The sequence below is a fragment of the Cricetulus griseus genome, chromosome 6 (genome assembly GCF_003668045.3).
Source record: "Cricetulus griseus strain 17A/GY chromosome 6, alternate assembly CriGri-PICRH-1.0, whole genome shotgun sequence".
NCBI lineage: Eukaryota > Metazoa > Chordata > Mammalia > Rodentia > Cricetidae > Cricetulus > Cricetulus griseus.
The window spans coordinates 82,346,452-82,361,365 of NC_048599.1; the positions used below are offsets into that span (position 1 = coordinate 82,346,452).

Genomic DNA, 14,914 nt, shown 5'->3' on the forward strand with positions numbered 1-14,914 from the left:
AGGCACTGCCCTCTATGGGACGGGCCCTGGTATATCAATCATTAATCAAGAAAATACCATACAGGCTTACCTAAAGCCCAGTCTTACAGAAGCATTTTCTCAGTTGTAGTCTGCCTCCCAGATAACTCTAGCTTGTTTCAAGTTAACATAAAACTAGCCAACACAGATACAGTTTTTAATTACTTACATATTTGTGTATCATCTATGATACAAAGGAGTAAACTCAGGATTTGTACATGCTAGGCAAGTTCTCTAACATAGCCTCAACCCTAAATTCATTTTGGCTGATTTATAGAGACATAAAATGTGCATATTTATGGGGTACTATGTAAAAATTCAATGCTTGAATCTATTGTCCGTATCTATCTCTTGTCTATTCACTGTAATAATGTGCAAATATTTGAGGAGATGCTGTTTTCAGCTTAGGCAGCTGGTCCAGGCATTGCTATTTTACTGTGGAGAAATAACGGGGAGAGCACATTTTACAGATAGTCCAGTTCAGTTGGGAAAGACCCCACAGCAGGCTCACTGTAGCTGCCCTCTGCTCTGCCTCGCCCTTAGCTGTGTGCTCAGTTAGAAGCCATGGGAAAACAAGGCAAGTGGTTCTGTTTTTTATGACATCTGAAGAGCCAAAACATCACTTGATTTTTAGAAGGCCTTTGCATTTATGTGTTTCTTCAAGTAATTTAAATTTTAATGTTTCTCAAGTATTAATTTTAAAAATAGCCTGTATTTAGCAGTTATTCTTTGAACTTGTGGTGTAGAATTTTTATTAATAACAATTATTGCTGATAACCATAAAGTTCATGTATTTAAGCAGTTTTTAAAATTCATGATTTTTCAAGGTCTGGCTTTTTCTGATATTAAAAAATGTTAAGGTCCCTCCAGAGAACACTGAATGAGTTGAAAGAGTACCAGAAGCAGCATGACCACTACCTGCGGCAGCAGGAGATCCTAGAGAAACACAAACTGATCCAGGAAGAGCAGATCTTGCGCAATATCATCCACGAGACTCAGATGGCAAAAGAGGCCCAGCTGGGTGAGTAGTGTCCCGAGTGCGTGCAGGTAGGAGATCCACTTTCAACATGCTTCACCAGAAGACTTCCTGTGTAGCCTTAAAACAGCATGAAGTTATATTTATGACTTTTCTAGATCTTTTTCAAATGTATTTGTGTGTGTGTGATTGTATGTGAGTGTGCCACAATGCACGAGTGGACATCAGAGGATAAACTAGAGGAGGGGAAATGATGGGAGTCAGTTTTCTCCTTCCTCCATGTGGAATCCAGGTATCGAACTCAGGTCATCAGGCTTGGCAGCAAGCACATTTACCTACTGAGCCATCTCCCAGCCTGACTTAGGTTAGCAAAAGATGGATGATTTGATTATAACCAGAATATTTTGTTTGTGATTAAATCCCAAGGGAACAGATCTGACAACTCAGCAACAAAGTATAAAGTCATAGATGCCTTAAATTGTTCCTTCCTTTCTTGAGAATGTTCATCTGGAAGGACTCTATGACTATAATCCATTTTACAGTCCCTCTAATGATTTGATTTGGCTTTGCTATTTTAAGAATAAAGAATATATTCAGGTTTTAGGATTATTTAGTGACCAGTCTGGATTAAATGGAACCTGAGCTCTTACATAGGCATTTGAAACAAAATTAGGAACTATAATACAGCAAATTCCCTCTGCACAGATAGATGGTCTCTTCAAACCATGTAATCAACATGGACAGAATGTAATTGCTAGGATAATTTAATGGGGTTCGTCTCTCCTTGTTTTCTATAGAGAGAAACTGTGACTTTAAAGATTTGTTTATCGTGGGGGGCGGTATGTGCAGCGCTTGATTACAAGTGTTCTCATCTGCCAGAGGCAGCAGATCTACCTGGAGCTGCTAGAGTTCCAGTGGTATGAGTGGTGAGGTCATCTGAAAAAGCTTAAACATCTCTCCAGCCCTGAACTGGAACTTCTTTAATTATTTCATTTAATTAACTATATTAATGAGTATCTGTCTGTTTAAATATCCTGAATACTCCTAAGTTGTAAGAAAGAGGCACAATACTAAAACTAAGTGACTTACATTAAGAAAAAGCATGCTGACACTGCATGACCGTGCTCATCGTTTGTGTAACTTCTTCTTGCCCCAGGAAATCATCAGATATGCCGTCTGGTCAACCAGCAGCATAGTTTACATTGCCAGTGGGACCAACCTGTGCGCTACCATCGAGGAGATATCTTTGAAAATGTGGACTATGTTCAGGTCCTTTTCTTGGTCTCTTCTAGTTCTTGCTAACTCACCTATGTATAAATATATCATGTTTTTTCCTTTGACTTTTTGTGAATTCAGTTGCTAAAATGTGTTACTGCCATTTAAAGCTTTTAAGATTTTTATTGTCTATTAAGTGTATAAAGGCAGATTTTGTTGTGAATTATTAGCTGCATGGATAACATTCCATTTCCCAAAGTACTAGCACCGTGTCTACATTCATGTGCACTTTTTCCCCTTTGTTATGGGGCTAAACTTAAACTGTTACTACTAGTTAACTCAGTTTTAAGTTATCCCTCTAAAGCAGTGGTTCTCAACCTTCCTAATGCTGCAATCCTTTAATATAGTTCTTTGTGTTATGGTGACCCCCCCCAACCATAAAATTATTTCATTGCAACTTCATATCTAATTTTGCTACTTTCATGAATCATAATGTAAATATCCTATATATGACCTTGTGGGGGTCTGGACCCACAGATTGAGAATCACTGTTCTAAGGCAGGACTAGGACCTACATAAGATGTGGGAGAGAGAAACATCTTTCCTAAAGTCCCATTTTGTTGCTCCTCCAAAAATACCAACAAAATTATATTGTCACTAAAAAAAATATTTTTTAAATACCAACAAAATTATATTGTCACTAAAAAAAAATATTTTTTAAGTACCATTACTAGGTATATGCTTTCTGTAACCATCTCTGTATGGATGTATACACAACACACACATACTTAGCCTCACATGTGGGTGCGCATGTAGCCATTCTAGCCTGTCTATTTTTCAAGAAAAGAGTATGTAAATACAATGATACTGAATGGTGTGAAACTGTTTCTGGATGAGTGATGGAGCATGCACAACCAGATTAATAATATGGTTATTATTATTAATATTATATAATAATAATAATAATAATAATATTAGCCTAATATGGTTATATAAAAGGTATCAAAACAAAACCAGCATTTATCCTATCCTTCATAAGACCCATTGTGCAATATCCTAGAGAAATATCCAGAGATACTGTTAAAATACAAGTCAGGAAAACATTTCTAGGGGAACAAACCATAAGCAAATTTAAGCCCTTTAATTTGAAAAACCCCAAGCAACATTAATAGGAATAGTGTCTTAGATTGGGTTTCTATTGCCATGAAGAGACACCATGACCATGGTAACTCTTATAAAGGAAGACATTTAGTTCAGAGGTTCAGTCCATTATCGTGGTGGGACATGACAGCATGCAGGCAGACTTGGTGCCAGAAAAGGAGCTGAAAGTTCTACATCTCGACAGGAAGTGAACTGAGACACTGCTCATGGCTTGAGCATTTATGAGACCCTAAAGCCTGACTCCACAGTGGCATACTTCCTCCAATAAGGCCATACCTACTCCAACAAAACCACACCTCCTAATAGTGACATTTCCTATGAGCTTATGGGGGACAATTACATTCAAACTGCCACAGATATTAAGAAACAAAGATACATAGGCCTTTCAGGAGGGACAGCAGCAATGTGGAACTAATGCTCCTCTGATTTCCATGGACCAATCACTAGCACTATTCCATGTTTGACTTTTAAGACAATGGATAAAGACTCACACCATCTGAGAGTCTTTATCTCCTGTTGTAAGCCCAAGCATTCTAAAGAGGAAAGAGGAGGGTTTAGAAATATGATTTAAATCCAGTGTAACTTTTAGATGTCCTGGTAGTTTGAGAACTGTCCTGGACCAGTATCCTTTCAGTTATATAATTTCTGTATACCAGAAGAGTGTTTCTATTCATAAGACCTAGAAGTACAAATTTAGCGTGCTCACTCCTTTCTCTCATGTCCTTCCTATTCCATCCCTCCCATGGTCTAGTTCTCATTCTGTACTCTGTAGAACCATGATATCTTACAAGTGTAACAAATTATCTTGGTTTGGAGGAAAACATTATATGTATGTGGTCCTTCATTTTTCTAATTTCGCCTAATCAGCTCTAAAGATTGTATGGGATTGTCAACAGTCTATAGTCTCTAAAAGACAGCTACATAAAACTCCTAAAATTGTATTTTTTTTTTAAAGATTTATTTATTATGTATAGTGTTCTGTCTGTCTGTGTCCCTGCAGACCAGAAGAGGGCACCAGATCTCATTTTGGATGGTTGTGAGCCATCATGTGGTTGCTGGGAATTGAACTCAGGACCTTTGGAAGAGCAGCCAGTGCTCTTAACCACTGATCCATCTCTCCAGCCCCCTAAAATTGTATTATTATTTTTCATGTATATTAGTGTCTTGCCTGCATATACATAATGTGCATCATATGTGTGCCTGGTGCCTTCAGAGGCTAGAAGAAGATGTCAGATTCCCTGAAATTGGAGTTAATAAAGGGTTGTGAGCCACCATGTGGGTGCTGGGAACCTAACTAGGCCCTCTGCGAAAGCAGTAAGTGCTGTTAACCTCTGACCTGACTCTCTAGCCCCTAAGAATACTTTCTTCAGCTTCCTTGATTCTAATTATAGAACTATTTTATAGAACAGTAACCATTTTAGTTTTGGCAGGGGAGAGGAATAAATTGCCTAATTAATCATTGAATCTAAACTAGGAAAACCATTTTTCAAAAAGGAAGTAAAAGGACAGGAAGACAATCAATGCTTTCTCTCACCTTCTATGACATAGTTGAGTGAAAGTTGTTAACTGCACTTCACATCCATGAGAGAACACTGTTGGGACATAGTTCTAAGAAGTAGGTGATCCTATTGCTTATTGCTGACGTGCTTTCTGAATTTCTGTTAGACTACTGATAAATGTTCACTAGGTTTTTTGTTTAAGTAAAATCTCAATTTTACTCACAATTTAATTAAACTTTTTATTTTCTAGTTTGGTGATGATTCATCAACCTCCAGTATGATGTCTGTGAACTTTGATGTTCCTACAAATCAGAGTGATGTCAGTGAGTCTATGAAGTCTTCTCCTGTAGCCCATTCTGTCCTCTGGGTCTGGGGTCGTGACTCTGATGCATATAGGGTAAGTGTATCGAGAATGGTAAAGGCATTTTCTCCAGCAAACATGGTCTCTTAAAACTTTGACTGTCCACTGCAGTGATCAATGAGGCCTGACACTGTCCAGCCTCATACAGTGCACATTCAGTAAACTTACTACTAAATAGACAACATTCTGTTAGGGAATTATGGGTCAGTAAGGTCTTCGTGGAGTTCCGCACAATCCAATGGAGCAGATGAATCCCTGATTCCAGTTTTTCATGCTGGGTGTAATTACTAGCTTGTGTCTTCTTCACTTATTCAGTGAGTACTGAATGCTAGGCAGATACTAGGATATAGGAGATAAGCTTCTTGCATTCTTGAAGCTTTATTATGCTAATGAGAGATGTATACAGTAACTACATTGGTAAATACATTTGTAGGCTACCATGAGAAAATTGTATGTTTGCTAGGTTGTATGCTATCTAGGACATAAGGACAAAAATGTGTATTTTTTATTTACCATTAAAATTTCAGAATTTGCCAGGCGTTGGTGGCGCACGCCTTTAATCCCAGCACTCGGGAGGCAGAGGCAGGCGGATCTCTGTGAGTTCGAGGCCAGCCTGGTCTCCAGAGCGAGTGCCAGGATAGGCTCCAAAGCTACACAGAGAAACCCTGTCTCGGGGGGAAAAAAAAAAAATTCAGAATTTAATTGGAAGTGTATTTATTATAACAATTCAGCCACTATATTTAATTATTATATACTACAAATTCCTCAAAGTTTGGATTAGTAGGCCTTTAATACAGTTATTTGTATATAGAAAAATAAACATTCTACAGATTTCTAAAGGAATTGTTGGGAAGCTGAGACAGGAGGATTGCTTGAGCATTGGAGTTGCCTTATTAAAGGGATTATTAAGTTTTGGCATTTAATCAAAGATTGTTGGTTGGTGTTTATTTGCTGGTTTGTTTTGTCAATATTATGAGCTTATGTGTGCTTTCAGCTACATGTTACAAGCTGCACCTCCAAAGGATGTACCCCCTTATTATACAAAGAGATAGATAGACTAAACTTGAGGCTCAGGTGACTGCAAGTGACCAGTGACTTATTTCCTTCCTCTCTTACAGTGTCAGGCACATTATTGGTTTCATTTGAAAATATGATGCGTGTCAGCAATTGGGAAGCAAGCTTTTCTGTTCATAAGAGGCTGAGGGTTGCTTTTCTTTCTAGTAATGCCACCAGTCTATCTTTGTATTTCATTGGCTCTGCTAACATAGGCCTGCCCTGCACCTAGCCAGTCTGTGATGAAGCAAATAAAATAATTCAGACTAAGAATTTAATAGAAGGAATATTGTAAGATCAAAGTACCCACATTTATCTGAAAATATTACTTTTCTGTTCTGCCATCCTTGCATAGTATCTTAGTTGCTTTTCTGTTTCAGTGAAGAGACACCATGACCAAGGCAACTCTTATAAAATAAAGCATTTAATTGGGGCTTGCTCACAGTTTCAGAGGTTTATTAATCATAGAAGGGAAGATGGCAGCAGGCAGACTTGGTGCTGGAGACATAGTTGAGAGTTAACATCCTGATCCTCAAGCAGAGAGAGATAAAGACAGTGGGTTTGGTATGGGGTTTTAAACCCCCATGACATACTTTCTCCAACAAGACCATAAATCCAAATTCTTCTAATCCTTTCAGATAGTGCTACTCCTTGGTGACTAAGCATTCAAATATATGAGCCTGTGGGGTCATTCTTATTCAAACCACCACATATGCCTAAATTTTTAAGTTTTTTAGATTTTTATCTGATTTTCATGTATATGACATAAATGTTTTGTTTGCTTGTATGTATGAGCATTACATCTATGAAGTGGCCTATGTAGATCACTAGAGGGCATCAGATCACCTGGAACTAAAGTTAGAAACAGTTGTGAGCAGCCATGTGGGTGCTGGGAATGAAACCTGGGTCCTCTGAAAGCAGTGCTCTTAATCTCTAAACCATTGCTCCAGCCTCTAGTATACCTAAATTCTTTTAACAGTTCATTTAACATGTTGAAATGTTGAGTCTAAAGTAATCTATGAGAAGATTTGTTTCTTTCATAGGATAAACAACATATTCTTTGGCCTAAAAGAGCAGATTGTACAGACAGCTATCCCAGAGTCCCCCTTGGTGGGGAATTACCAACATACTTTCTGCCTCCAGAGAACAAAGGACTCAGGCAAGTGCTGATGGATTTGGCAAAGCACCTGATTCTGCATGATTGTCTTCTGGCGGTTCTTTGAGAGCACCAGCCTTGGACTTGAAAGGTTAAGTCTTTGTCTTGAACTCACCCAAACTTTGAAAATATGAATCTTGTTCCTTTTTCTTATGCCAGGATCCACGAACTGACCAGTGATGATTATTCTTCAGAAGAAGAGGCCCAAACCCCTGACTGTTCCATAACTGACTTCAGAAAAAGCCACACTCTGTCCTACTTAGTCAAAGAATTAGAGGTCCGCATGGATCTGAAAGCCAAAATACCCGATGACCATGCACGCAAAGTAAGGCTCACTTAGGCTGCTGTTTATTGCCGTCCATTCTGGGTGACTTCTGAAGCCTCTTAGATGGAACAGAAACTTGAAGGAAAGTGCTAGGTGTTCAGTCTGAGAAAATAAAGTAGCATTAAGAATTGATGAGATGGCTGAGATGTCACCATGCTTCTTAACAATAGAGCAGCAGAAATGCTCTTGGGCATCCTTCTGAGCACTGTGAGTGCCTACAACCCAGAGTATTCTGAAGCCAGGAGACTTAGAACTCTGTCTGATGGAGGCCATCCTGACCTCTTCAGCTTAGCTTCGTTCCTGCTGAACTCCACAGGTTTATACAATTAAAGGCTTGAAAGGTCTCCTGCTCTGGCCTTGTCACTTGCTTTGGAACTATGTGAGGTCCTTGGGAATCTATTAATTTGATAGCTATCCAAAAAAATGCATGAATAATTTCTGTTAGTACTATTTCCTTTAATTCTTATTAGTTGTGTATGACTAAGAAATATAGATAGATGTGTACTGCAGAGATAATATGTAGATTACCATATTTGAACAAATGTAACTACTCTCAAACTACAAATGACAGCATTATCTTTTTATAGGAAAACAGACCTATTTAGGCAACTAACTTGGTGCTGGTGTTGTTGGTGGTCTTGTTATTTTAAACTGAGTATAGTGAGTACTTAAATTTAGCATACATTCACTAAATAAGAAAAACAATCATTTACCAGGTACTGTTGTTAGTTCTTAGAACATAAAAATGATTAAGGCACAACTTTTCTTTAGAGTTGCTCACAAGTACACAAACACTGCAGGAGAGAAAGTAGCTGAATTGAGGTCTTGTTCTTTCCAGCTTGGGAAGAATGCAGTTTAGTATATCCAATAGTGCATGTTGTTGATTCTGGATCATTTCTCATTAGATTCTAAACACATAGGGTACATTTAGTGTGGGAGGGAAAGAGAAACAGAGACTGGAAAAAGAAACAGAGACAGAGAATGTGTGTGCATCTTTTAACTTGCATAGTTGAAGAAAACTAGAACATATATGTGAGCTGATGAATACTTGTTAGTGAGTTAATAAACTCACATTGTATATATGATTATTTGTGAGTAATTGTTCTTGGGGATATGGAGATACCTCAGTAGGTTAAGTTTTTGCCACACAAGCATGGGACCTGAGTTCAGATCCCTGCACCTCTGTAAAAAGCTGAGTGTGGTGGCAAATGTTTATAATCTCCCATTTGCTAAGGATGGGTGAAGGCAGGAGGACTTCTGGCATTTACTGGTCAGCTAGTCTAGCAAGTCAGTGAGTTCCAAGATCAGTGAGACTGTGTCTCAAAAAATAGAGTGGCAGAGAAGGGTAAGATGCCCTGCACCAACCTCTAACCTGCATGTGCCACACACACATATATACACAGGAACACACATATACAAAACACACACAGTCGTGCACGATAGATAGATAGATAGATAGATAGATAGATAGATAGATAGATAGATAGACAGACAGACAGACAGATGGAATGAACTCTGAGGCACTCATTTAAAGACTGCCATCATAGAGATTCTTCCAAATGTCTTCCCTGGTATTTTCAATTTAATCAGTGTTTCTTTTGATATTTTCAGATTTTGCTTTCACGTATAAAAAACTATACTGTCCCAGAAGAAGAAATTGGGTCTTTTTTATTTCATGCTATTAACAAGGTGAGTCATTTGTTTGAGGCATCTAAAACTTAAATACTAAGTTTTTGATGTATTTGTTAAAGATTCTATTTAGAATCAGTACTATACTTTTTACCTAACTGAAGTACTTTGACATTCTCAGCCAAATGCTCCAGTCTGGCTCATTCTGAATGAAGCAGGACTGTACTGGAGAGCAGTAGGAAATAGCACTTTTGCTATCGCCTGTCTTCAGAGGGCTTTGAATTTAGCTCCACTTCAATACCAGGACATTCCTCTTGTCAACCTGGCCAACCTTTTGATTCATTACGGCCTTCATCTTGATGCTACTAAGCTGCTCCTGCAAGCACTGGCTGTCAACAGCTCTGAGGTGAGGCAATCTTACTTATCTTCTTATAGCCATGTGGTATGAGAACAGCTTGGTTGCAGAATGCACTTTGTTTTTGTCTAGGAGAGATACACAAAGTGTCAAGTTTGCTTTCCAGGGTAAATTGTACATATTTCAAGAAAAGACCAAAAAATATTTTATTTTGATTATTTATTTATTTTGAGACAGCGTCAGCTGTATAGCCAGAGCTCACCTCAGTTCACAATTCTCCTGCCTCGGGCTCCTGACCCAACATTACAGGCATGTAGCATTGGGCTAGCTCTTTTCAAATTTGAATGAATGAAATTTACAATTTTCAGTTAGCTTTTTAAAAGCTTGCATGTAGATAAAAATTGTGTAGCCATGAAAGTATACTGTCACTTTCTATGTCAGTGTGCATCACTTGGCTCTTTTTTTATCCCACTCATTACTGAATGTACCTTGCTCAGTACTGTACTGTCTTACACATGGAGTTTTTAATTTATAAATATAGTTATATCATCTGAGACAAAGCACAGTTAAACAGTTGTCTTGGTAAAAAATAATAGGCGCAGGGGACTAGAAATAGAACTCAGTGGTAGAGCACTTAACCTAGCATGCACAACACCATAGATCCAGTGCCAAGGTGACAGGTACATGCTGCCATGTATGTGACTACTTTGTTGTTGTTTTCAGTTATTATTTTTTAAGGTACCACATCATAATTCATCTTACTGATTTATCACATTAGGTTTGATGAAATGCAGTTGTAATGTATATACAACTAAGTTGCCCTTACCTAACACCAACATGATTATATGATTTATCTCTGGAGAATCCTTTGGAAGGGATGGATATGAATAGCTCAGGTTTCTTTAATGTATTCTAAAACTAAATTTTTAAATATAGGATGTTGCCCATTAAGAATTCATAAATTTACAACTGAATTTTAAGCATAATTTTATAATTTCTATACTTTCCGAAGGTCAGGTTGCTAGTAAGTCCATCAGACAGTATCCAGTGCTTGCTCTGTAGCAGACATGGTGCAGTGAGAATAGAGGATATCCAAGTGTCAGGATGTGATGAAGTAGGCCAACCCATGGAAGACCCATTGCTGCCATAGTCCATGACGCTTCCTGTGGTCACGTGCTGCACTACCACCTAAGGCAGCTAAGTGGCATTTTTCTGAAGAAGGAAAAACTGAACCTTCATATAAATACTTGTCTTTCTGTCTTTAAAAGTATAATTACATTTTAGTTAAGTGCTGTGGTACCTCTACAAGATAAAAAGAGAAGTCAATGAATCCAGATGAGTGTAGCAAAAATACACCTTAACCAACACTCCCTCCCCAGATGTCAGCATTGAAAATACTCACCTAGAACCATGGATTGCAAGTATTTCATGGTGAACCTTAAAGCTTACTACATAAAAAAATAAAAATAAAAACCCTGCTACTATATAGTTATAAGCCATTCATTTAAAGTCCATGGATTGGCATGCCACAACTTATCTTTAGGCAGTTGACAGCATAATAATTGTTATTATACTGGTTTCTATCAGAGCCTTTTCTGTATTCCAGGTAACTATCTTAGCACTGAAATTAGTAAGTCAGTCAAATAGAAAATATTTTGATAGCTGTGGTTCCTTCCTTACAGGGCCAGACAGTCCAGCAAAGTTTGGGCCCGTACATATGATCATAAGCAAGGGCTACAAATCTTCATTGTACATATATCTTCACCTCAATTGAACACTTCATTTGTTTTCCTATATTAGATTTTTTTTTCTACTGGAGCTGGGTACCCTGCAGGTGATTTACATTCAATAGTTCATTTTTATCAGCAAGCTGCCTTAGGAGATAGACTTTTTCCCTTGGTAGATGTGTTAATGCACACAAAGATTGAAAGACATTAGAACTTACCAGCTTGTATTTGAACACAGGGACACTGACCATAGAGCTCACACTTTAGTAACAATATATTGCCTCTGAACATTTCATCACACTGGTTAGCTTATTTTAAAATATCACTTCTTTGTTTGAACACTTTTTAGTCTTTTAATAACAATGTTTTGTTTTCTAAGACGATCTCACTGTGCTGCTCCAAACTAGCCTCAAAGCTCAAGATGCTCCTCTGCCTCTGTCTTTCAAGTACTGGGATCACAGGCAGGCACCATATGCCCAGTTTAGAAAAATAAACTAAACGAAGCTATAAAAAAATATATTTTGTATGTACACATTAGAGAAATCGCTGTTTGATATTATTCATGTGAACTTCACCAAGGGCAAAGTTAATGTGTGGTGGTAATAGTCACAATATCTCAACAATGGTTGCTTTAGGGATAGGGTTTGGAATCTCTGGAATACTGGGAACATTCTAATTGTTTTATATATTGGGTTGAGTAGCAGTTATCAGTATATATTAACATGTAATATGAAATTCATTGAGTTACATATTTAAGACCAGTTACAACTTTTAGTAGTTTTTACTCTTTATTAAAAGGTATACTTGTATAGTGCAGTTTAGAATTGGCTGATGTGAATAAAGTAAAGAGTTTAGTGTAACCTTTACAGAGCAACCTAAGAAAAGATCAAAAAAGTGTAATATAATGTGAAGGTTTTATGCTTCTCAAAAAGCAGCAGTTCATTTACATTCTGCTGATTATTTTTCTCTTCTCTTCAGCCGCTGACCTTTTTGAGTCTGGGAAATGCTTACCTGGCTCTGAAGAATGTCAGCGGGGCACTTGAAGCCTTCAGGCGGGCCTTGAAGCTAACTACCAGATGCCCGGAGTGTGAAAGCAGCCTAAAGCTGATCCGCTGCATGCAGTTTTACCCTTTTCTGTACAACATTACCTCTTCAGTTTGTAGTGGTAAGTGCCTGTTAAATGCCAGAAAAAAATAGGAGCTCAACCAGTGTTGTTGGCATGATTAAAAGAACACAGAGATGGTTTTAGAAACATCCTCCAGGATTTTAAAAAACTAATTCCAGGTGAACAGCAAAGAAGTTTATTCAGTAATTCCTGGAGTTAAGGTTTGTTTCTAGAATCCTAGTTAAGAAATACTGACTAAATTATACAGTAGAATTGAGAGATTATCTATTTTCTCTCCCCTAAATTTCTGTTTAACCATAACTGATATCATGGTAAGGGAAATTCATGAGATGTGTCATGAGCACATTTCTACATACTCAGTCCCTGAAAACAGCTTATTGCCTTTCAGAGTAGTAAAAAAAGTGCAGTTCAGCTTTACTGCACTTTTACAATGGTTACCTAATAGTACGTTGCAGTGTCCTTTGTCTTTAAGTGTATCTGCCTCAGTAGAACTAGTATGAAACCTTCCTAAATGTCACATGTAGCACCAGCACTACAACACTTCTCTTGGATTCAGGCAAGGGACCTGAGGATTCAAATAAAGACAAGACAGCCAGTCGGGTCATTCTTGCAAGGAGAATGCCGTTTATTACAAAGGAGGGAAGGCTTATATACCAGTCAGCAGACACAGTGGAAAACTACCCAGGTCAGAAGTTCATGTCCCCACACCCCTCTGGCAATAAGGATGGGTGAATATTTTGCATTCTTGCATTCAGGCCTAATCGGAAAGAGGGAAACAAGAAGTAAGCTCCTAGTCACAAGATGGTCAGCAGACCCCAATGGGGGAAGGGCCCAGCAGGTCATCCTTTTATATATAAACAAAAAATGAGCATCTGTCTTAGGTTGCCCAGGACATCAACACAGCACACTCTCTGTCTTAGGTTAACAGATGTCCCCTGAATCTTACCCATTAGCAATTGCTCAGTTGTCTTACAGGCTCAGCTAGACCTGTGCTGATGGGTTATCCGCTGCCAAGGAAAGCATGAATTGCTTTGTTTGAAAATTGTGCTGGGCTCACCACCTTCCCATGCAGCAAGGGCAGACTAGGGCTGAAATGGTGCTGCCCATGGCCATTATCCCAAGGGCTAGCAATCCACTCCATTCCTTAATTGACCTGTCAGCTGCAGCCCCTAAAAAAGGGAGTCTCCCGAAAGGGGAGGTACCCTGGACTCATTAATCTTAATAAGTTGAGTAGCCAATTGAGCCGTGTAATCTGGGAAATAAGAAAAAAGTTTTTTAAGATTTAAAGTGCCCAATTGTACTAGACAATTGATATTATTCTGGGAGCTTAAGGCAGAGGCAACCTCCCCTGAGAGTTTATCCAGTGTGCCTGCTGTGGCAACTGACTGAGAGGCAGCAATGCCAGAAATTATAGATGCCATGGCAGCCACAGTAACTGCTGTGATGTCAAAAATCTCCCTAGCATCGTGAAAGGACGTGCTGGTTCTCTCCCAAGTGTTCCACCGGAGTAGGCAAGATACCAGGAACACGACCCACCAAGGCTGATATTTCACCATTCCAACAGCTTCTCAAGCAGCATTCCTAGAGGGAACAATTAAGCACTTCTCCCAAGGGAGTGTTATTGAATATAACAAAGAAAAGGGTGGAAGAACACACACTGCAAATTTTAAATTATCTCTCGGGCGTCCAAAGAGACCTCGTCTAAGCAGGCATAAGGTCTTCGAAGGAACATGCCTGAAAAAGTTGGCGTGACTCCAGCTTAAAGAAGATTAATTAAGCAGACCCAGCCAACACCTTGAGCCAGGTTGAGGGAGTGATCTTAAGGCCAACAACAGGGAAAATTTGTTTCTTCTAAATCCCTTTCTGCTGGCTGCCTATACCAGGCTAAGGTTGGAGCTGACCATAACCAGCCACACTTGACTCTGAAGACCCACCAGCATCAGGGTCTTTTGATGGCTGGTTTGTATTAGCAGGAACTGGGAACACACAATGCTCCGGAACCCAAATAGGGGACTCACCATCCCCGGGCCCACACCAAAACCGAATCTGGCCCTTTCCAAAGGCCCCAAGGAAGGTCTTTCCATTTTTTTGCTGTGTAGAGAACCGCCAATGACAGTCTGCTTCAGAGTTACCAGAAGCATCCACAATTAAAAAATTTAAGATGTAGAGAATAAGTGATAGAGTAGAGTGAGCAGAGCCCAGGTAACCCTCAAGGTCCCCCTCCTTTACTTTAGCTAAATAGGCTTTCAAAGTGTGATGGTGAGTTCCACAATAGCCTGCCCTTAGGGGTTGTAAGGAATACCTGTCCGCCTT

The 14,914-nt window shown here is 38.9% G+C and overlaps 1 protein-coding gene across 2 annotated transcripts in view; it reads left to right on the plus strand.

Moving 5' to 3' along the window:
• Ttc17 (tetratricopeptide repeat domain 17) overlaps nt 1-14,914 on the plus strand; it is a 105,886-nt gene that overhangs the window by 33,176 nt on the left and 57,796 nt on the right. For both annotated transcript variants that reach the window (XM_027422409.2, XM_027422410.2), the window contains exons 9-16: nt 879-1,039; nt 2,151-2,263; nt 5,120-5,266; nt 7,327-7,442; nt 7,599-7,764; nt 9,376-9,453; nt 9,575-9,799; nt 12,454-12,640. In XM_027422409.2, the coding sequence (XP_027278210.1) occupies nt 879-1,039; nt 2,151-2,263; nt 5,120-5,266; nt 7,327-7,442; nt 7,599-7,764; nt 9,376-9,453; nt 9,575-9,799; nt 12,454-12,640 (1,193 nt within the window). The remainder of the gene's footprint in view (nt 1-878; nt 1,040-2,150; nt 2,264-5,119; nt 5,267-7,326; nt 7,443-7,598; nt 7,765-9,375; nt 9,454-9,574; nt 9,800-12,453; nt 12,641-14,914) is intronic.